At 43.5% G+C, this 21931-nt stretch overlaps 1 protein-coding gene across 1 annotated transcript in view; it reads right to left on the bottom strand.

Annotated features, from left to right (window-relative positions):
- Window positions 1-1953: 1953 nt before the first annotated feature.
- Window positions 1954-21931, bottom strand: part of LOC120397507 (dynein heavy chain 5, axonemal-like) — a 289224-nt gene continuing 269246 nt past the window's right edge. The window contains exons 78-80 of the mRNA XM_039523452.1: window positions 15570-15778; window positions 5542-5763; window positions 1954-3012 (exon numbers count right to left, since the gene is read on the bottom strand). Coding sequence (XP_039379386.1) covers window positions 2794-3012; window positions 5542-5763; window positions 15570-15778 — 650 coding nt within the window. The 3' untranslated portion in view covers window positions 1954-2793. The remainder of the gene's footprint in view (window positions 3013-5541; window positions 5764-15569; window positions 15779-21931) is intronic.

The raw sequence follows: 21931 nt of genomic DNA, 5'->3' as shown, positions 1-21931 counted from the left end.
AGCCCTAATAGAGACTCAGTCTGTTTCTTAAATACATATTTAAAGCTATCAAATAAAGCTGTTTTACTGCAAGGTACAAATTGTTAAACTTGCAGTAGTTTGCAGGCTACTATGTGCTAACGAATGGGCCTCTATTTAAAAAAAAGCTATTTCATTTTCTAATTTTATTGTAACTTGATAAAGCAAAGGGGTGACAGAATTAGGATGAAAAGCTTTATTTGGCCCATTACATGGAAATTCTGTCAAATTATCACATTTATTAGATTTGCTTTTATAGCAAGAAGTGAGCTCTTGAGTCGTGCAGAGTATTTCAAAGTACCCGCTTCATTCTAACAGAGTGTAGTCGCAATATTATTTTGTTGACTGCTGCAGCTTATTAGGGCATCAAAGTTAATTTACTTGCCACATACAGAAAACAGTAACTGATTGGAGCCTCTAGAGTGGAGCAGCCTTGTCCTGGTTAATGTCCTCTCTGATCTTTTCCATCGTTCCCCAAAGTGTCTAAGCCATGTTCTTGAAGCCTGATCCTATATCCCTTTCACACCTCGAACTCTCACTGAAGTCAATGGATGCAAGCAGCTGCACTCCAAGTGGGGGGAGCGGTGAGCCTTTTGACAGTGTGGGCTCCTTTAGGTCTATTGTCTCCCGGGAATTGCGTGCAGTGAGTTCTGTGCACAGATCAAGGGTAGAGTGTGACCCTTAAGGTACAGCTTGTTCTCTGTTTTCCAGGAACAAGTCTAACACTCTGTGCTAGTTGTGGAAGTGAATTTTACTCCTCCAAACAGTAAGAGTCCTGCAACTACTAAACATAAAATAAAACTGACTGTACGAAAAGTTGAACCCTGTTTGTGGACCAGTTGGCAGGATCACTGTTTAAATGGACAGAAAAATCAAAGGTATCTGCACAAAAAGCAAAAAAACAGAGAGAGAGAGAGAGAGAGAGACTGGCAGAGCATTCCCTGTAGGCTGTTCTTTCCCTGGCCCCAACAGTAATGCCTATTACTTTGAAAGTGGCCTGGCCTGGCAAAAAGAAGCCATACAGCTTTTCTGCCAGTAGTAGCCTTGTTTCTGTTTTCAAACCAAGCCTGTCTACACCCATCCTTGCTGTACACTGGAAGCTGCATACACTGCTAATAAAAATAATAAACTCCACAGCCATTTCTGGATAGAGTGTCTACTGTGCTGGCTGCTGTTTCTTTCAGTTTCATCACAAACAGTATCAAAGGGGTAGCCGTGTTAGTCTGGATCTGTAAAAAGCAACAAAGAGTGCTGTGGCACCTTATAGACTAACAGACGTATTGGAGCATGAGCTTTCATGGGTGAATACCCACTTCGTCAGAACCATGCACACCCACAGGAGTGCTATGCCTGCATGCACAGAGGAGATAACGGTCAGGCAGAGGTTTGTCTCTTTGTATGCACAATTACCCACTTTACAAATGAAATCAAAAGTAACTGCATGCCAATTAGGCCTTTTTGTGTGCAGACATTTAAACTTGTGGTACATCATCAACTTTTTCTTTTATTTTAGTATTACAAAAATAAGGGGAGAACAGTAAAAAAAACCCACAGAGAAAAAGAAAGGAAAGAAGTGGGTGGGGCAGAGAAGGGAAAGGAGAGTGACACCTTGCACCTCAGTTTCCAGTCACTAAGAATTAATCAAAGGTTTCTAAAAGTTAGACCAAATCCTGTTTCTCCAAAACATTAGCTGCCAGCTTAGCCAAGTGTCTATCCCTAGAGGCAGTCTCCGTCTAAGCAATCTGAGTCATTTAAAGCAGTGCTTATAGCCAGAGAACCATTTGGATATAGCACCATCTTTCTTCAGTAATGCTGCAGCTGATGCACTTGGAACTGAAACACGGCTGCATAATTCCAAATCTGTACCCTGGCTCCGTTTTGGCTCCAGAGGCCAGTCAAAGTTCAGGCCCCTGGGGCTGTTCTACTTGGGAGCAGAAATTAATGAGGGAGCTGATATTTTCTTTGATGGAGGGTTGTTTATTTACAAGGCATGCAGGAGGAATAAAAAAGCAGGATCATGTCTTTGATTACAGCCTCTTTAGCCAGCACCAAACCCAGAATCTTCCTCTAGGTTTCTCCTGGCTCACCCTGTGCTTACAAGCAACTGCTTGGCTTTCTTCTGACCTCTGAGGCTTGCTCATTCTGCTTGTTCTGCGTGCACACACACTGAAAACCTCTCTGCCCACATGGTCTTTAACTCCTGGGCGGATTCACATCCCCTTTTGTCTTAGGTGGGGAGGGGGGCTTGTGATTAACTTGTCCTGACAGTTGTGTTATTTGAAGGGTGTATTTGTACCCACTTCCAAAGGGGCTTGTGTTCTTTGCAATCACCAGTACCTGTCAGCATAACAGTATTATAAAGAGGAGATAAGATCAATAAAGAATCACTGTAAAATCTAGTTAGAACAGTAGTTTCAAGCAAGAGGCATTTTTAATGGGGATATATTTTGAATGTGGAATAGAGTATTTAGTAGAATGAGCTAATTTATGCAGCAAATGGGGACAGATTCGGTGCAACTAGACTTTATACCTATAATTGTTTTCCATGTCACAGATTTGAAGGTTCCCTGGTTGATGTTCCCAAGTTAAAAACATGTTTAATAATTCCTGCTGCGAAAAGATCATACAAATCACCATGCAGATACAGCTGTCTCTACAAATATGATTTGCTAATGCCCATACATCTATGAATAGAAATATACCCCTGCTATGTAATAAAACTAAAGCCTGAACGCCCTTTGCCAAGTATTCCAATGGGATCTTATTGCCATAGCGTTATTTGGAATCACAGAGTAATGCAACACCCCTTAGAGTCCAGTGGTCAGGATTTTGCACAGTTTTCAAATATAAAGAGAAAATGTAGGTCAGATCCGTTCGTCGAGGTTTTTTGTACACAGGACAGGAGTACAAGCTCCCTGGCTGTTTCTTTGGATCCAGTGGTGCTGTGGTGCTGATAGCGTACACATGGACCACAGGAAGACTTGTGAACAGCACCTAAGGGGAACATTAACAAAAAACAACCCACTCAGAGAGCCATTCCAAGGACAATGAATCCCACTAGTGACTTACCAAACCCACTAGTGACTTACCAGACAAGAGCACACTAGGTAGCACATAAGAGGCACAGCAGTGCAGGGGACATCGAGGGGCGTGGGCCACCCCCTGACTTTTTCTGCTGCTTCTTTTCTTACAGCAGTGCTGCTGGGAAGCTGCTTTGCCTGGCTCTTAGCAAATGCAGCAGGGAGTGGAAGCCCCACGCTGCTGCTTAGCCCTGCACTATCGCAAAACTATCATCAAGCCAGGGAAAGCCCCAGGGTGACTGGGGTTGGGGGGGACCTGGAAGGTAAAGGCAGTGGGAGGGGGACCTATAAAAGAGCCAAGGAGTAGAGGAGAGTGGGGAGAGTGGCGGGGGAGCCTTCTTCCTTCTCTTTCCCTGTCTTTTCATTAGCTTTCCTCATTCTTTCCCCACCCTCCTCTTTGCTAATTGGGAGTAGTGGAGCTTCAAAGGAGAAGTGCTACTAGCAGTCCCACTTGCCTGTGCTGTTTTGCTAGCAGTGGTGCCCATTGGGGGTTTATCCAAGCCAAATCTAACTATCTGAGATTTACCCATCACTACACATTACACTTGTGTGCAGCTAAATATCTGACACCAAGAGTCAGCTTAATCACAGCTATACATAGGATTTGCTGCATAGAAACTGCATATTATGCATTGCTTGACTACAAGAAGTTTATAAATATTTGCTTCAGTCAGTCAGGAAAGGCACACGTGTGGGAAACATCTTACCACGAACACAGAACGTTACAGTTGGCTGTCACAATGGCAAAGATCTCAGACACAGTTCTCATCCAGTGCGAGGCATAAGTGATCTACCAACCACAGACAGGAATTCCCTGACCCACGACAGCAATGTAGTTACCTCTGGGGCAAAGCTTGGCAATGTTTTACAGAATACAGAAACCCTACAGAACAGTCTAGAGTGGAAATTGAAGAATACTGCACCCAGCTGACATCACAGAGGCAACTGTTTTTAGATAAACTTAACCAAACTGAAGTTGGAGCAAGACCTCAGAGCTAACACATCTACTTGTGTAAAAAAATGCCAAGGATTTCAATGACCCCAATGGTCTGGTCTCCAGTGGCTTCTATCATACCCTATCCTACTTAGCTTACAAGTTTTGATGGGAGCACAGCTTAAAGCGATATGGACGTGGGCATTACTATTATGTAGCTACGTACCTGTGGCTTCCTGAAGCAGAAGAGTATGCCTTTGACCTGCTATAGTTAAGCCCATCCCAGATGAGATCCTAAGATTCCTCTTCACAATGGAGCTTCATTGTTCTAACCCACCCCCCATATTTATCCTTTCCTCCCTAGTCAGCCTTGGACACAGCTTTCACCCCCTGGCTAAGAGGGTGGCCAGCCACACACATGCCAAAACAACTCTTCCGGCTGTGCAGAGGAGAGGTACTTATGTGATCAACTTTGTCTTCCAAGAGCAGCACCTTGTGTTATGTGTCTGAGTGTTAACATTCTGGGGAGCAAACATAGGCGGCAAGTTCTATGGGCCCGTGGTGCCTGGGCATCCGCCCAGGGCACCCCTGCCCCACTCGTCCCCCGGGGCTATTTAAAACAGCCTGGGGACCCACTCACCACCGGCAGCGCAGCGGAGCTGAGTGCCTTCCTGCCTGCTCGCTCCACGTGGCTGCCGGCCCCTCCCTGCAGCCTCTGGGCCGGGTAGGTCTGTGTCCCGCCCCAAGTGCCCCAGCAGCCAATGGGAAGCTGCAGGGGCAGTGCCTGCGGGTAGCAGCACATGGAGACTCCTGGCCCACTCTGCCTAGGAGCCCCAGGTAAGTACTGCACCTCCCACCCCCTCCCAGAGCCCGTACCCCCCTCCCACCCCCAAACTCCCTCCCAGTGCCTGCACCCCCACCCCTTTCCCATACCCCCCTCCGGCCCCCAAACTCCCTCCCAGAGCCTGAACCCCCTCTCTCCGCACCCCCTCCTGCTCCCAAACTCCCTCCCAGAGCTTGCACCCCCTCTCTCCGCACCCCCTCCCGCTCCCAAACTACCTCCCAGAGCCTGCACCTCCAGCCCAGAGCCTGCATCCCAGACCCCCTCCCCCACCCAAATGCCTTCCCAGAGCCCAATCTCTCACCCGTCCTGCACCCCAATCCCCTGCCCCAAACGAGGGCCTGCACCCCAGACCTCCTCCCCCCACCCAAATTCCCTCCCAGAGCCTTAGGCAGGTGGGGGACAGAGTTTGGGGGGCGCGGATTCTGGACACCACCAAAATTTCTACAAACCTGCCCGCAAGCCCGACTTTTCCACATTCCAGGGCATGGAGCTGCTATCAATCTATTCGTGTCCCCCAGGTAGTATTTTATCCCAATTACAATATATTGTGCAATTACTGTCCTAGTCACGCTGAATATTTCCTTAAAGCACCCTACTACTGACCAGGCTTTGTTTAATATGCTGTAACTGTGCCACACTCTCTTTGCTGACAACCTGACACTAACCTTTGGCGCAGACTCCGTTAGCCTGGCGTTCCTACGGTCCCAACCTGCTCCGTCCAGGAAAAGGCCATATATGTAAACCCCACCAATGTCAGCCGGAGGAGGGCTGCTAATATCTTCTTTCATCATCCTGGTTACATCATTGTGTAAAATAACACTGTCGAGCGCCCAGCCTTTTGCTAAATTCAAGCGTGTCGTTTCCTGCCGCATGGCAGTTAGGAATCCCTGTAGTAAAACAATGTTAAGTAGAGAGAGAAAAGTAGAGAGAGAGGTTTAGCCATGTCCCACTACTACTTTTTACTTGGTTATAACAGTGACTTAAAAGCATAAAGTGCTACACTACATAATGTCATCTGCTTATCAAATGAAGTGCAATAGTGAAAACCAACTGCTTTCATATATAATCACTGCGATATGCCCCATTATGGATTTGCTATTTGGGCGTGGGTGCCAAAAAGCCTCCAGCAGTTAGACTTAATTTAACGTATCAAACGTTACATGCATAAAGGACCCCACTTAGCAGACATACTTTACAGCTACAGATACTTTGGACAGATGGCGAGAGATCTGACAAATATGCCAGATTAATTTAATGTGGTTTGTGTCATTCCTGAACACAGCCAATTGCTTGGCCACAAATAATTTTAGTATTTCACTATATGCTCTACAGCTCTGCTTTTCCAAGAATAATATTGTTAGTCACTTACACTGCCAAAGTACTTCTCATCCCACAAGGATGCCAAAGCACTTTACAAACTTAAATTGAAGTACAAAGGAAGTATGCACAGGAATCAAATCATCTCCCACTGAAATGCAGCCATCACTGGGGTGCAATGCAGTCACTGCTTAATGGCTCGTTACAAAGCTATACTAAATTATTTTATTATATTTTATTCATTTGATGCTCATTTATACAGCACAGTAAACGGCACAGCATTTAGAAACACTATGTGATCCATTTCAGCCCCAAAGAGCTACAATCTAAGACAGACAAGAAGAATAAAACAAAGGTTCAGGGAAGTGAGAGATGGAGCCCAGGAAGAAGAAGGTTTTAAGGACAGAGTTCAAGGAATAGAGAGACTGAGGGTTTGGTGGACAGATGTGGGAGACGTGTGAGGCAGTGAGTTATAAGTATGAAACAAAGGGTGGGGAATGCAAAGGGGGCAGTAAGGTTAGCGGGCTGGTGGTGTCAGTCAGGGAGAAGGAAATGAGACCATCATGGAATTGGAAGCAATGAAAGACCTTCACTGTGAGTACTGGAGACTGTTGTGTGAACGGGACCATTACTATTATTCACTACTAGCAGCAGAAAGCCCAGGCTGTTGCACAGGTGTAATTTGTAAAGTTGTGTGCACAAAAAAGCCAAAAATGGTTGAGAAGCTAAAACCTGGATGGTAATAGATTGCAAATCCTGGTGATGATTGAACTTGGTGCTAGTCTGAAAAAAAAAACATGAATCCTCCACCGTGCTTGGAGCTGTATCTATCACTTCACACTCTCTCGACACTCGAGGCTTCATAGTGATGTTTGGGGCAATTGTGTTGTGTGGGAGGTATATTGTGCTAGGAGAGTTCTGTGGATTTGTGCAAGTGGCGAATGGGGGTGCTCGCTACGTGTGTTGGGGGTTATTGTGTGCGCTGGCTGTGTTATGTGCATGGTTGTGTTCATTTGTGCTTAGGGACTGTTATATTGGGAGATTTGTGTTGATTTGTGTGTGAATTAGGTGTGTGTGCTGTGGTAAGGTGCTATGTGTGTTTGGGGTTATTGTGTGTGTGGGTTGTGTTGTGCTGTGAGAATTGCAGTGAATTGTGTGTGTGGTGAATGACGGGTATGTGCTGCTGTGAGGGGCTATGTGTGTTTGAGTAATTGTGTATGCTGGTTGTGCTGGTGTGTGGGTGGTTGTGGTGAATTGTGTCTATAGGTGTTGTGCTTGGAGATTTGTGTTGTTTTGAGTGGGTGGCTCTGGGGCATGTGGCGGGGGGCAGTTCTTGGGACAAGTAATCCACCATCTGTGCAGTCTCCCTCACACAACCTATGAAACTACTGCATGCAAATTAGCTGGAGAGTTAAGAGGGCTGGTATCACAGTGATCTAGGATTCTTGGCAGGGCAGAGATACATGCCTAAATGTAGCTGTACACTGCACACGTGTAATTCGTAAAGTCAGAATAGCTGAGAACTTAAAAACTGGACAGATCCAGACCGCAAAACCCAGCGATGATTGAACCTGGTGACATTCTGAACAAAAAGAACTCTCAAGCACACTTGTAGTGCTTCCACCGCTTCACACTGACTCACCAATATTTTAAGCTTCAGAATGACACACAGAGTGACAATCCAGGAATCTTACTATTTAGATTTGTATTGCAGTCGACCATGTTGAGCCCTTGGTTCAGAACTGCTTCCAAAGAAAGAAAGGCACCTGCTGAGTCACCAGCATCTTGGTTTAAACAGGTACTGAGCCCACCCACCTCTGCTACTTTTGTGAGAACTGGTGGGATTAGTGCACACAGGATATGGCTGCAGGTGTTGTATGTCACACTACTGGATTCCTCGTTCCTAGTGCCAGTCCCAAGGCCCGATAAAGCAGGAAGGCTGGGTGATGGCCTGGCAAGCCATCCCCAGAAAACATCTCTAGCTTCAGCACGTGGAAGAAATGGACATAAAACTTTGGCTACTTCACCAGCTTTGGCAGTTTCATCTGCTACTCACAACAGAACCAAGCTTCAGGATTCATCCAAATCAGCCATGTGCAAAGGAGTCAGACCGAATGACGATGGTCCTTCAGTAAACCAAATATGGGGTGGAAGAGCCTGATAATAAAAAGGCATATCCACTTCTGCAGCAATGTCAGTGCCCGAGGATGGGATTGTGGAATAACTGGTCGTTAAGAGCTGCTGGAAAAACGACTCTCCTGGCTGAAGAATTGGAAAGGCTGAATGTTGATATATGCAGTGTGCAGGAGTCATGGTGGGATTTGAGCACCAAGAGCACAACTGTGACTCATAGAGGTCAGACCTTTTCATTGTTACATGCACGATGAACACGCTGGTGTTGCTCTGGCTTTGTGCCTGAGGGTGCAACTGGCAATACGGACTTGGCACACTTCATCTCCAGGCCTGATAGCTCCCATTTTCAGTTTGAAGGTAGAATGTGTGGTAGTTATTATTGCAAATGCTCCACATGATACTAGGCCTGAGACTGAAAAAGATTTTTTTTTTTACCATGTTAGACGACATTGGATCCGATACATCACCCTGACTTCATACTGTCACCTTAGGGAGATATGAACATGAAAACTGGCCATGACCGAACTGGATCTGAACTGGAACTGGGACCACACAGCTTACCGGAAGGGAGATCAGATAATGATGTGCATCTATAAGAATGTGCTTCCACACACAGACTATTTTTAATGGCTACCTAGTTTCAGCAAAACAAGTGCCATAACTACACATTTTGATATCCATCAGGCAACAATGCAACTTTGGATCACATTTTGAAATCCTTGACTAAAATCATCTGTGGATCTATGTGTATTTAGGATTGCTGATCTTGTTCTAGAATCTGATCATCGACTCCTAATAGTTCCATTTTAAAAAGTTCCAGAGATGACATCTATGGCATGGAAATGCTTCAATGTTCATAAGCTTCACGAAGAAATGATCACTAATAGTTACCCGGTAGTGATTTCCAACAAATATTCTATATTAGATGATCAATTGTATTCCACAGAGGAAGAATGGACTTTGGGATTCTATCAGAGAGGTTGCTGGAAAACAACTGGGACTAAGGAGAATGAACAAGCAATGTTGGATTACAGATGACTACATCAAATTATGGGAGAGAAAAAAAGAGATGTGATGCAAAAGGGATGCACTAGCAGGTCAGAGGTGAGTCAGCGAAGAGACGAGGAAATGGATAATAGAGGAAAAGAAATGCCTTGAATGAGCAATCAAGAGGGCCTTCTGGAATTATCATAATCAATGATGAAATAGTATGGCACAGTACATTGAGGAAGCCTCTGAAAGACATAGACCATGGAATATTAGGGTTGGAAGGGACCTCAGGAGGTCATCTAGTCCAACCCCCTACTCAAAGGATCAATCCCCAGACTGATTTTTGCCCCAGATCCCTAAATGGCCCCCTCAAGGATTGAACTCACAACCCTGGGTTTAGCAGGCCAATGCTCAAACCATTGAGCTATCCCTCCCCCCCATGACCAGAAATGTGTATTTGTCCTAAATGGAAGGCCATTCTTGTGGCTTCTGCAAGTTAAGGATAAAAATGGAGACTACTGCCAGGATGTTGATGCACAACTTAAGCACTCACATGATAATTTTTGTGAATTAATTAACAGATCCCCACCAAGCTGTAAACTACAACTTAATCAAAAAATGAATCCAGCAGAAAACAGGCTGGTGACATTAGAGGAAGTTACATTTGTGGTTAAACAGTTATGACATGATAAAGCATCTGGTCTTGACAATATTTTACCATAACTGCTAAAGAGCGGAGGCCTGAATTTTGTTCACTGGCTTCACAAAGTTGTCTTAAAAGTTTAAGAAATGAGTCATATTCCATAAGATTGGAAAAAGGATTGCATCATCCCTTTTTTCAAAAAAAGAAGAGCAATCAGCTTGCTCAAATTATAGGGGAATATTGCTCCTGCCAATCAGGAAGGTGTTTATGATCGTATTACTGAACCAACTGAAATACTGTCTCAACCCAAAAATGAGAGACAACCAGAGTGGTTTCCACACAACTGATCAGCAATCCATGGTAGATATGCTGTATTGAAAATTATTGAAAAACAACTAGGACAACAAAAGGAAGCTAACATCACATTTATAGACTTTGCAGCTCCTTTGTACTCAGTGCACCAATAAGTACTGCAGATACTGCTACACCAGTATGGGATGCCTGAGGATTTAGTGTGCTAGTGGAGGAACTGTACTTGGGTACATTTAGCTGTGGGAGGGTCAAGGTTGCATTACAGACTGGTTTTCAGTAGAATCAGGAATATGCAAAGTTGTGTTCTCTCATGTAGGTTATTTAATGTTTTAATGGACTATCTGATGACAAAACTGACTGAGGACAAAGTAGGAGGTGTGAAATTTAAAGATTCATCTTTAGAGGATCTCAAATATGTGGATAATATTGCTTTACCTGAAGAGACTACTGACCAACCATAGCTAATGCTAGAAGAGCTGCAAAAAACTGCAGAATCTATAGGATTTAAGATCAATGGCAATAAAACCAAATGCACACCTCTTATAAACAAACAAAAAAAACCCGATCTGCTAACACTGCATGTTGATGGCAGTGACACTGACTGGGTGAATAGTTTCTCTGTCTGGGTAGCTGTTTGACCACAGGAGGATCTATATCCAGAGAAGTCACACACATTGGATCAGTCTTCCATCATGGCATTTCAGCATCATCAAAGGCCTCTGGCTGTGTGACAACTAAGATACAAGTGTTTCACACGGTAGTCATGACAACTCTGTTATATGGAGCAGAAACATGGCCATTAAAAACAGCCAAGGAGAGGAAGCTAAACAGTTTTCAGTGTCAATAGTTATGGCACATTCTTAATATTCATTGGTTTGATATTGTCACAACAAGGAGATCCTTAGATGAGCCTGGCAAGTTGCAATTGTGCACTAGTGGAGAACAAGACGACTACAACGGTGGGTTTATGTCTGCAGTGCACAAGAAGTTATGCTTTTACCAAAGGTTTATAGAACTGAGATCAAAGGAAGTAGAACACAAGGCTGGACATGAACAAGGTTGGAAGATGCAATTTTGAGGGATTCAGGAAATCTAAATCCTCCCATACAGTCTCTTGCTGAAGGAAGAAGACTTGAAAGGAACTATTCAAGGTGGATCCCCATCTTACATGCCACCATGGCCACATCTTAGCCATATGAATCTGCTGCTGGTGCGTTTCGTAAGTGCGTATTACATCTCAAGTTAAGAGAGCTTAGATGCATAAGATAAGGCAAACACACTGTCTCAGTTAATCTACATTGCGACCTTCCTACTATCATTCTAGAAAGCCCAGCACAAGAGCATTTTAAAGAGGTTTTGTGTTAACAAATATAATTATAATTGGGTTAGAAGTAGTTGGGATCTCTATTATATAGCTAAGGGAGTTAGTGAGTAATGGCCAAATTGTGTCATCAGATATGCCCATTAGCTCAAAGCAGAAGCTATATGACGAGAATATGTTTTCCCTCTCAGTCTGTAGAAATGATACCAGTACCAATATTTCAAAGTAGAAACATAAAACTAAAAGCCAAGTATCCTTATTCGGAAGGCTGCAGAGAGGTACCAGATCCCAGATAAACTAAGAAAAGAAAGCACAGAGAAGAGATTAAAGTACAGAGGGCAGGGTGAGGAAAGTGGTTCAAATGCTTGGCCAAACAAGGAAATAGTGATAATAATAAATAAAATACTACTACTAATAAATCATAAGAAGGGAAGGATAGCTGTTCATTGGGAGCAAGCCTGAGACAGAAGGCAGAGATCAGCTATTATCACAAAGATGGCAGGACCCATTCATTGTGTATAGCGGGGTTCCTAACACTCATCAGCACACCGGAAAGAATCCTAGTCAATGCAAGAGATGGGCTGATACTGCAAGGGCTGGCTGTCCAACGATTCTACCATTACTGAGGGTGAATCAAGAAGGAACAGGATGTAAATCAGTTCTCCTACCACTTCTCTCTCCCTTGTGACAACTGACTATTGCGTGGTGTTTTGTTTCAGTTTCTAATGGTCTATGCCATTTTCATTCAGATTTTGAAGTAGGGCAAGATATTTAATCCCACTCACCTGCATGCCCTTCAGCATATTCACTAGAGGCGACTGACATGAACAAGAGCTTTGTTTTCTTTCCCTTTGAAGAACTAATACAATCTAACTTTGACTCTTTGGATGTGGAGGACCAAGACAACTGGGTGATATGCTGTGGTAGACTGAAGTCAATTATGCTTATTGTTACAATAAACGTGTTTTCCTCTTCACTTCCCCCAGCTAACGTGGGAGGCCTCCCTTTATGGTTTATTTCATATTTCTCAGCTATGCTTGCAAAACAGACCCATCATTGTGTTACAGCGGAAATAAGTGTGCACTGGAGAATGGGGCACTGCACCTTAGAGGAGAACCCTTTCCTACCTTGCCTGGAACACTACGCCCCTGCTGCAGCAGAAAGCAGTGCTTGTGGTTTGGGTTGTTTGTGGTTTTTTTTTTATCACTCACATTAAAACTTCTTTTTTGACACAAAAACAAGAACAAAGTCACCATACTAGCTTGTGGTGAAAGTGCAGTAGAGCAAGGGTACCATTTGCTGCCTGTAGCCTGGAGGTGCAAAGATGCATGAAAGGTGCTAACATTTTTTAAACCACATATTAATCACATTTGTCTCACTTCTAAAAAAGATGTAGTGCTAGATTAATTCCTGGGGTGGGTGATAGTCCAGGTCAGGTCTCATTTTACTCAAACTGGTTTGCTTGGCCAAGTATAGACAGACATGAAAGGAACAGGGTTTCTTTCACATATGGGCCTGTTCCTCCTCTGACACCAGTATAAATCTGGAGGATTTCCCATGAAGTCACTGAAGTTGCCCTAGTTTAGAACCAGCGTAAGTCAGAACAGAATCAGGGCCTCTATTTTTAATGCAAGAGCACACTGTATTCTGATTGCAGCAGATTTATCTTCTTTTCTTGTGTTAACCATTACCATCAGCAATAGACTGATGCAAAGAGAAGACAGCAGTCTATCCAGAGGGGGATAAGACATAGACTTCTGAGATACACAAGTGAGAGGCGTTCTTGACTATTTATAAGTTATTATTAATAAGCCAGTTTGCAAGTAAAATTAATTCTTTATCCCTCCGAGCCCATTTTTGTACATGGGAATTCATTTTCTAAATCTCTGATCCATGTAATAGTGATTTTAAAAAAATCATAACTATATTATCATCAATTATAATAATTGTAAATAAAATATAACACAATATTTCACCAAATGGGAACTCCACCACAGTCTGGGCAATACAAAAATAACCTTCTGACTCTTACATTTGTAATTGCTGACACAAATGAACATTAAAGTCATGTAAACATACAATATTCAGGGATTCTTCTGTACACTTCACAGGTTTAGAGAATTTTACAAATGTGTGTTACGTAGTGTTAAATTTGCACATTTCTGCAAGCTCTTCCTGAGTTGTTGTGGTCTATTAAGTCCCAGCTTCTTTGGAGACATTTTATTCTGATTACTTGGCTTCTTTTTGAGGTGTCCAGATGTCCAGAGCCAACAAGTAGGATGCCCATTTTAGCCTGGCAGAATTGCAAACCTGTCACTAGGCCAAGGCATGAACAAAGCCAACTAACATGGCCAGAGTGAAAACTATGTCTGTTCTGGGGTATCTTTAGTGCAAAATCTAGCAGCACTAAGTGAAGAAAATGTCAGGAAACAGTATGAATATTGAGATGTCTAACCATACACCAGACAAGTACTGGTGCTTACACAGCACTTCACATTACCAAAATAGTGTATCTACAGTAACTTAGGCCTGGTCTACACTGGGGGGGGGAGGGTCGAACTAAGGTACGCAATTTCAGCTACGCAAATAGCGTAGCTGAACTCGAAGTACCTTAGTTCAAAGTACTTACCCGCCCTCACGGCGTGGGATCGAAGTCCGCGGCTCCCCCGTTGACTCTGCCACCGCTGTTCGCGGTGGTGGAGTTCCGAAGTCGACGGGAGCGCGTTTGGAGTTCGATATATCGCGTCCAAGAAGTCGATCGCTACCCGCCAATCCGGGCGGGTAGTATGGACGTACCCTTACTGATCCTCACAGCACCCCTGGTGAGGCAGGTAAGACAGCAACTGATGTGACAGCACAATAGCAATTCAGGGATATTTTAAAGTGCCTGTAATGGACTCTAACTGACTCTTGTGGACAAAATCAAATGGTAAACTATAATAGCTTCTTTGAACCCAACAGATGCTGTCGCAGTTTACCATGGGTCTCCTAAATCCTTTGATTCTGATGTCTGTAGGACAGGACATTGGGACTATAAAATTGTGAAGGTGGACTATTTACTCTCCAAAACAGCCAGTCCAGACAGGCACCTGAATATCCTCCACCCTCAGCCCAGGAGAATATTTGCCACACCCATCTCCATCAGTAATTTTTCTCTCTGGGCAACTGCATCAACTAACATTTACATTGCTAACATCCATTAATAAAAATACATCTTTAAAATAACTCTCGGTTCCACAAAATTGGCCACGCACTCCCCTGAGACATCTCAGAATCCATCATTTCCAGAAGTCACAGTTCCCAGAAATATCTGCTGCATCATGAAACTTTCATCTGTGTGCACAGCCATACAAAGCTGCCACATGATGAAGCTGTGAATTCTTCATTCCTTTCTTCCACCCTCAGCCCTTTTCTTTGTTGCCTTTTGCTTTGTTATGTCTGACCTATTTTAGACTATGCAGTGTGGGGACTGTGTTCTTTATCTCTCTGCAAATTGCCTAGCACAATTTTAGGTGCTGTATACAGAATAACTCCACATTATAGAACTGGCCCACAAGGGCCCAGAAGCAAGTCCCATTTTATCCATGAATGGCATTTTTTCAAACTTTCTTTTTTAAATGTAATTATTTCATACTCTAGGGAGCTTTAAATAAATGAATGACAAACAAATGACTCTTATTACAGGGCAAGGGAAGGGAAGAAAAAAAAAGAAAAAAGGGAGTAAGGAGTTGAAATGTGCAGAAACTCATTGAGCCTATTTATATACATTCTATTATTATTATAATAACTTGATGGTGCTGCTTCCTGCTATTTCAGTAACAATATTTTGGTCTAATAAACATCTCATCCTTACGGTTTGGAGCTTATTTAACTCAGGACACAATTATGACTGAGTTAACTGGAAGCTTCCTCAAGTTATCATTTAGTTATTGCATAGGATTTAAAATACCACGTTTAGGCTAACTTGGTAACCTTACCTGTGGATTAAAGAATCCTGTCATCCAGAATTGATTTGGTCGGCCATCCAGGAGCCAGCTGCTAAATTGTTGGTTTCTTTCAAGAAGCTCAGTAAACCAAAACCCTAAAGTAGCAGATTCCCAGGAAATCTTGAACCAAAGCTTTGGGATTCTGGCATCATACATGTTATCCAAAGCATCTCGCAAGTCTTCCGACATAATAATGGTCCCTGAATTATAAGTAAAACATGTACAGAATGAACTTCTCCCCAGCTTCCAAAGGCAATTAAAACTTCTAAACAATATTCTAAATCCAAAAGGATCTCTCTTGTTGAGCCTTAATTATACAACTGTTCAAACGAAGTCTTATCAGTTTGCAGTTAATTACAACAAACATATAAGTCTCAGTCCATGGCTAATAATGAATAAAGGACATTTCTTATAATATTATTTGAAGAAATAAAGAGATTTTTTTCAATCAACTTTTTTCCCAATTTATATTCATTGAATTGACACTGTGCTTGTAAATGTGATGAATTGTTTCAATATAAGTATATTTTAATGGCCTTCCTTCACACTATCAGAGAGAGATGTATACTGTATATGATAGAGAATATATTCATTGCAATTATTTTGTTACAGATCATGAGTCCATGCATTTTCATTACTAAGAGCTCCCAATAGTGAAATAGTAAAGTAATGGCAGAGATACAGTCAAATGTTTTCTTTTTGGCAGTGGTGGTCCACAAACATATGCTATATATAGTACAGTGGTTTCCATTTAAAAAGGTTGGTGTTTACTGCTTGTACAATAATTAACCTCACTGTGAAATCCACAGTATTCTGTAAACCAGAGGTTCTCAGCCTCTGGTCTGTGGAGCACTTGCTGCTGGTCCACAGCGAGCTGGCTGTCCTCCATATTTTGAGCTCCTAAATTGTATTAAAAGACATCTATAATAAATTAAATATAGCAACGAGCCCAATGTATCCCAGTTCTGATTAGAAGCCCTAGGTATTACCGCAATACAAATAGCAATTATATTTTGATATAAACCACTGCTGTATCTGCCTCAGGGATTGAATGTTATTGCAGAAAGAATGAGGTGGCTCAGGGAACTGTACATGGGAGGGAAAGGGAGGTGATCTGTGTGACTATGAATGGGAGGGTGGGTGATCCAGCAGACTACCTCTGTGTTCTGGTGAGGTCCACACTATGGAAACCTCTTTCCTACACTATTCTCTGCTTCACTGAGATAAAATTTGACAAACCTGGGGTGAGAGAAGGGAGTGGTGTGTCAAGGAACCAAACTTCAGTCCATAGTTTAGGTGGACTCCTGATTCCTTGCTGACAGCTCTCACATAGCAGCATCCGTGAGTAAGGCTATGTTTATGTCACGGAGGCCATGGAAGTCACAGAACCTGTGACTTCCAGGGACCTCTGTGACATTCTCTGCTTCAGCCCCAGAAGCTGCAGTACTCTCGAGCTGGCAGCCAGTGGGGCCCTGGCAGGGTTCCAGTGACAGCAGCAACACGTGTTCCAGCGACAGGTGCAGACTCCTGAGGGGGCCCTCCTCAGGGTTCCAGTGACGGGTGACAGCCTTGCATGGGGAGAGATGGACGCCTCAGGCGAGGGGCTGGGAGTGTCCCATTTTCTCTTTGGGAAATATGGTCACCCTGCAGCTTCCAGCTCCCACAGGCGGAGGGGGAACCCCACAGATCCAAGCCACCACAATGGTGGGGGAAAATCATGGAGCCGTAGCAGCAAAAGTCACAGACAGGGCGCGGCTTCCGTGAATTTTTGTTTATTGCCCCTGACCTGTCCATGACTTTTACAAAAAATAACCATGACAAAATCTTAGCCTTATCCATGAGTAGTGCTTTCTACCATCTCCAGTTGGCTATAAGACTCCATCCCTTCTTGGCAAACAATAACCTGGCTCAGTTATACCTGCCTTTCTCACCTCCTGTCTGTGCAATATTCCTAGGCAAGAAGCTGTTAGCTTTTAGGAAACTCCAACTAGTTCAGAACACTACAGTGCATCTCTTCAGCAACACTGGTTTTCCATAGATCATCGAGTCAAGTTCAAGATCTCAGTCCTTATCTAGAAGATGCTCAATGGCTAGCTCCAGAATATCTAAAAGATCATCTAAAGCTCTGAGATGAAGAGCACTGTTGACAACTTCACTCCATGGCCACACTACACTAAGGGTACGTCTTCACTACCCGCCATATCGGCGGGTAGCAATCGATTTCTTGGAGTTTGATATATCGCGTCTCATCTAGACGCGATATATCGAACTCCGAATGCGCTCCCGTCGACTCCGGAACTCCACCACTGCGAATGGCAGTGGTGGAGTCGACGGGGGAACCGCGGACGTCGATCCCGCGCCGTGAGGACGGGTAAGTAATTCGAACTAAGGTACTTCGACTTCAGCTACGCTATTCACGTAGCTGAAGTTGAGTACCTTAGATCGAAACACCCCCCCCCCCCAGTGTAGACCAGGCCTAAGAGTAAAGCTCGTCTGTGCAGGAGACGGGCAAGTCCGAGACTGTAGAACGAACTCCTCCAGGAACCACCCCAAGGATATCATAAATGTCACCACCTTCTGCTCCATATTCAAGGGGCATTTCTTCAACTTGGCCTTCTCTAACATAAACACAGCAAAAACGAGGAGTCCTTGTGGAACCTTAGAGCTAGTCTACACTGGCAGCGCTTTAACGTGCCTTGTGTGGTCACCTCCACAAGGGGCGTAACTACCAGCTGGGACACTGTCTACACTGGCACTTTACAGCGCTGTAACTTGCTGTGCTCAGGGGGGTGTTTTTTCACACCCCTGAGTGAGAAAGTTGCAGCACTGTAAATTGCCAGTGTAGACAAGCCCTGAGTTTCTCTCCCTCATTCACACGCAGGCACAAACTCAGCCCCACTCCCTTAACGTCCCTCCATGGATACATGCTTGCACCCCCACCCTCCCTCGTGCCCCTCGCAGGGATCTGCTCTCTGCTGCCAGCTGCTCCCAGCAGATGTGCCCAGACTGCCGTGGAAGGGGTGTATGCGCCCCACAGATTTTTTGCTCCCCCATTTTTCTGCAGAGAAGACAAGAAATCTGTGGAATGTATGAATTCTGCATCCCCCCAGGAGCAGAGGGCACTACAGGAGCCAGCTATGCCATCTCTACACCCATTAGGGACTTCCCTATGCTGCAGCTTCATAGTTAGGGAGACACAACCAGACTCTGCTCCCTGTGCACCATCTGAGAGACACCAGGGAGTCTCCCACTACAACTGGGAACACTGTTCCACACATCCCTCTGTGATGACTCATGATTGTCGCTGAAAATAATAAACCAGACTTTTGTTACGAACTTGAAGCAAACTTAACAAAAGAGCTGTAGAGGCTGAGAAGATGTGCTCAGTGCCCTGGCCTTGGCTACATCTCTGCATTACTATGCTGAGTGAGTGGGTGTGAGCTTTGGCAGCAGGGATATCGTGCTTGAGTTGCAGCACCAGGGCAGACTGAATGCCATCTGTGGGCGTTGCTATGCATTCCAGCAGCTCAGATGCTTTGATAAAAATAAAATAGTGGAGAGAAATTGGATTAATTACCAACTGAGAGGGATAGCTACATCTATTCCAGAAAACAGGAACACTCAAATAACAAGGACTGGAAAGCAGACACAGGGTATGTTGAGTGAATAATGCAACACCATACATTTCTACTATTTAACTAATGGAAAACAGGAGGCAGCCCGCTGTAAAGGGGCTGACTGAACATTTCATGAACTTAACATGACTGGCTGTAATGTTCTATGAACTTCACTTGCCTGCTGTTTATAACAGTTATTTTTGGATTTTATGTGGTCGGGTCTCCTTTCATGGGTACAATGAAGCCCATTTTAAGATGACAGATTAAAGGTCAGATCATTTAAAGGCGTTGAAGGGTCTTTTTTTGATATTTCTAAAATAATTTGTACCTTAACCATACCGCACGTAGATTAGAGCTTTTAAAACAGGTTTCTACCTGAGTTGCCCTGTCTCTGGCTATGCCTGCACAATTAAGTAGGGGTGTGATTTTCCTGCTGGCACATACCTACTTGTGCTAGCTCTTATCGAGCTAGGGCAAGTAGAAATAGTTGTGTAGCTGTGGTCACACTAGCAGTGGCAGCAGAGGCATAGATGAGCTTTGCCAAGCACATATACACACAGCACCCCTAGCTCATAGTGTAGATGCAGCCTCTTTTGGCTTCCAACTAGTGTGCAGAGGAAGAGGCAAGGTAAAGCTCCTGTAGGTGTTCAATTCAATATGGAACAAGACTACAGTTTTTGTGGCTAATTAAAGTAATTATGTCAAGGGGCTGCACAGCTACATCCTAGCACATTTATCCTATTCTGTGGCTCTGTTTTAGTGACTCACCATGTAACAGAATGAAAGCTTTGTTCGCTTTATATTATCTGAGGGCTTGGCGGAGTTCCATTTTTTCCCCATATTTTGATGGATAATATATGTTTATTTTTTCCTATTTTTATCAATTTAAACCTTTACAGTTGCATGGAATTATGGGGTTTAAGCATTTCTTTAGTTTTTATCTATTTAAATTCTCACAATTATGAGAAATTATGGGACTGTCAGCCAATAATTATTTAATGACAGTAGACAATGAGATTCAAAAAGTCAGAGCTTTATAACTGTTAAAATACCAATTGGCAATATCACATGTCAACATTTATAAAAGAAATGTCCTTAAATCAAACTCTAATAAGTTAAGCAGCATTTTCCTTACTTTGCCTAGCTGTAAATTTGGATTATTATAGATGGAAGTAATTTTTAATTGGTTTGCGTGTGTCCAGTGAAACTGATGTTCATTTACAGATAAAAATTTAATCATTCCAAGCCTAATTATGTGTATACAGTAGCCCCTTGTTACTACTTGCGCTCACACCTATCTCTATAATGAGCTGGATCTGAACATCCTGAAATATGGGAAGGTTCGGATTTGGACCAGTTGTGAACTTCTTCATTTGGAAGAATTTGCCTCCAGCTAGAGAGGTGAAGATCCAGATGTGCACCTCAAATTAGCGGTTAGGATCTTAAGCTCTGGTTTCAGCAAGAACATGATTTTCTGAGCCTGATTCTCTTTTCATGTGCATAGGTGTAAATCAGGAATAACTCAACTGAAACAAGGGAGTTAGACAAGGATAAAACCCATGTGAATGAAAGGAGAATCAAGCCTCTAGTTCCTATATTCTGATATTGCTCATAAATAGTTGTCATGGTTACAGGGCAAGCTGTGCTTTAGAGTCCCTTTAGTCTCTCTGACATGCACCCCTCATGCAGCAGATTTTGCTACCTTCACCTCATCTGGGTGGAACCACACATTCCTACCACTCTCAGACTGTGTCTCTGAGCTGCAGTCCCTCTGTTTACCAACTATATTAACCCAACAGGTCCAAATGAGTTCTGCTCCTGTAAGACCTTTGCTCTGGGAGCCTGTGACAGTGGTTAGAGTGACTGACAAACAGCTGCTTCAAAACAAAACTTTATTTATTCATTCACCCAAAGGTACATAGGATGCAGAGCAAAGAGTAAAAACAATAAAGGCCTATACTCATATTTACCTTTAGCTAACTCTTAATCTTTCCTGGCAAGCTTTGGTAAGTTCTATTCAGCCCACTTACCTCCATTTCTAGGCTGGAAGAAGCAGACTTCGCAGCTGCAGCATGTTCTCTGTGTCTTCTTGCATCTCTGTCAGTGTTCACTCACACTCCCTGGGTGGCTCCTGGCAACACACTCAACTCTCTTCCTTTTCTAGGCTTGAGGTTCTTTAATGGTTTAGCACCCACTTTGATCCTGAGCTTGTGCATGGAAGAGTAAACCTTACCAGCCTGGTTGGAGCCAGGCAGGGGCACTCCCCAATTCATAGCTTCCCCCATTTCCCTCAAGGACTGTTGATATTCTCGCAGACTGTACCTTTTCTTTGCCATTGTTTTGTTTCCTGTTTGTTTCCCCCCCGATAGCCTCTTTTGAGTTAAGACCTTGCAGTCAGGCAAGCTACCACCAACCAGGTAAACCGAGATGCATATATTTGTAAAAAATAGCACACTTAACTCCCTCATTCTCCACAATAGCTATTTACTCTATTCAGTAAGACTGCTGTCATTTTTTAAAATAATCGCACACAATTTAGCCTTGCAATTTGTCTTGAAAATTTATCAGCAGAGGCACCGAATCTACATGTCCACACATTATCATGATGATAGATGATACAAAAAATAATATTTTGTGCACACACGCACACGTGCACACACACACACACGTACGTACACACACACACACACACACAGAGCTTTATCCCACACCAGGTCAGTAGAACATTACAAAACT

This window comes from Mauremys reevesii, linkage group 2 (genome assembly GCF_016161935.1).
Source record: "Mauremys reevesii isolate NIE-2019 linkage group 2, ASM1616193v1, whole genome shotgun sequence".
Classification (NCBI taxonomy): Eukaryota; Metazoa; Chordata; order Testudines; family Geoemydidae; genus Mauremys; species Mauremys reevesii.
This window is presented reverse-complemented; position numbering and strand designations above follow the sequence as displayed.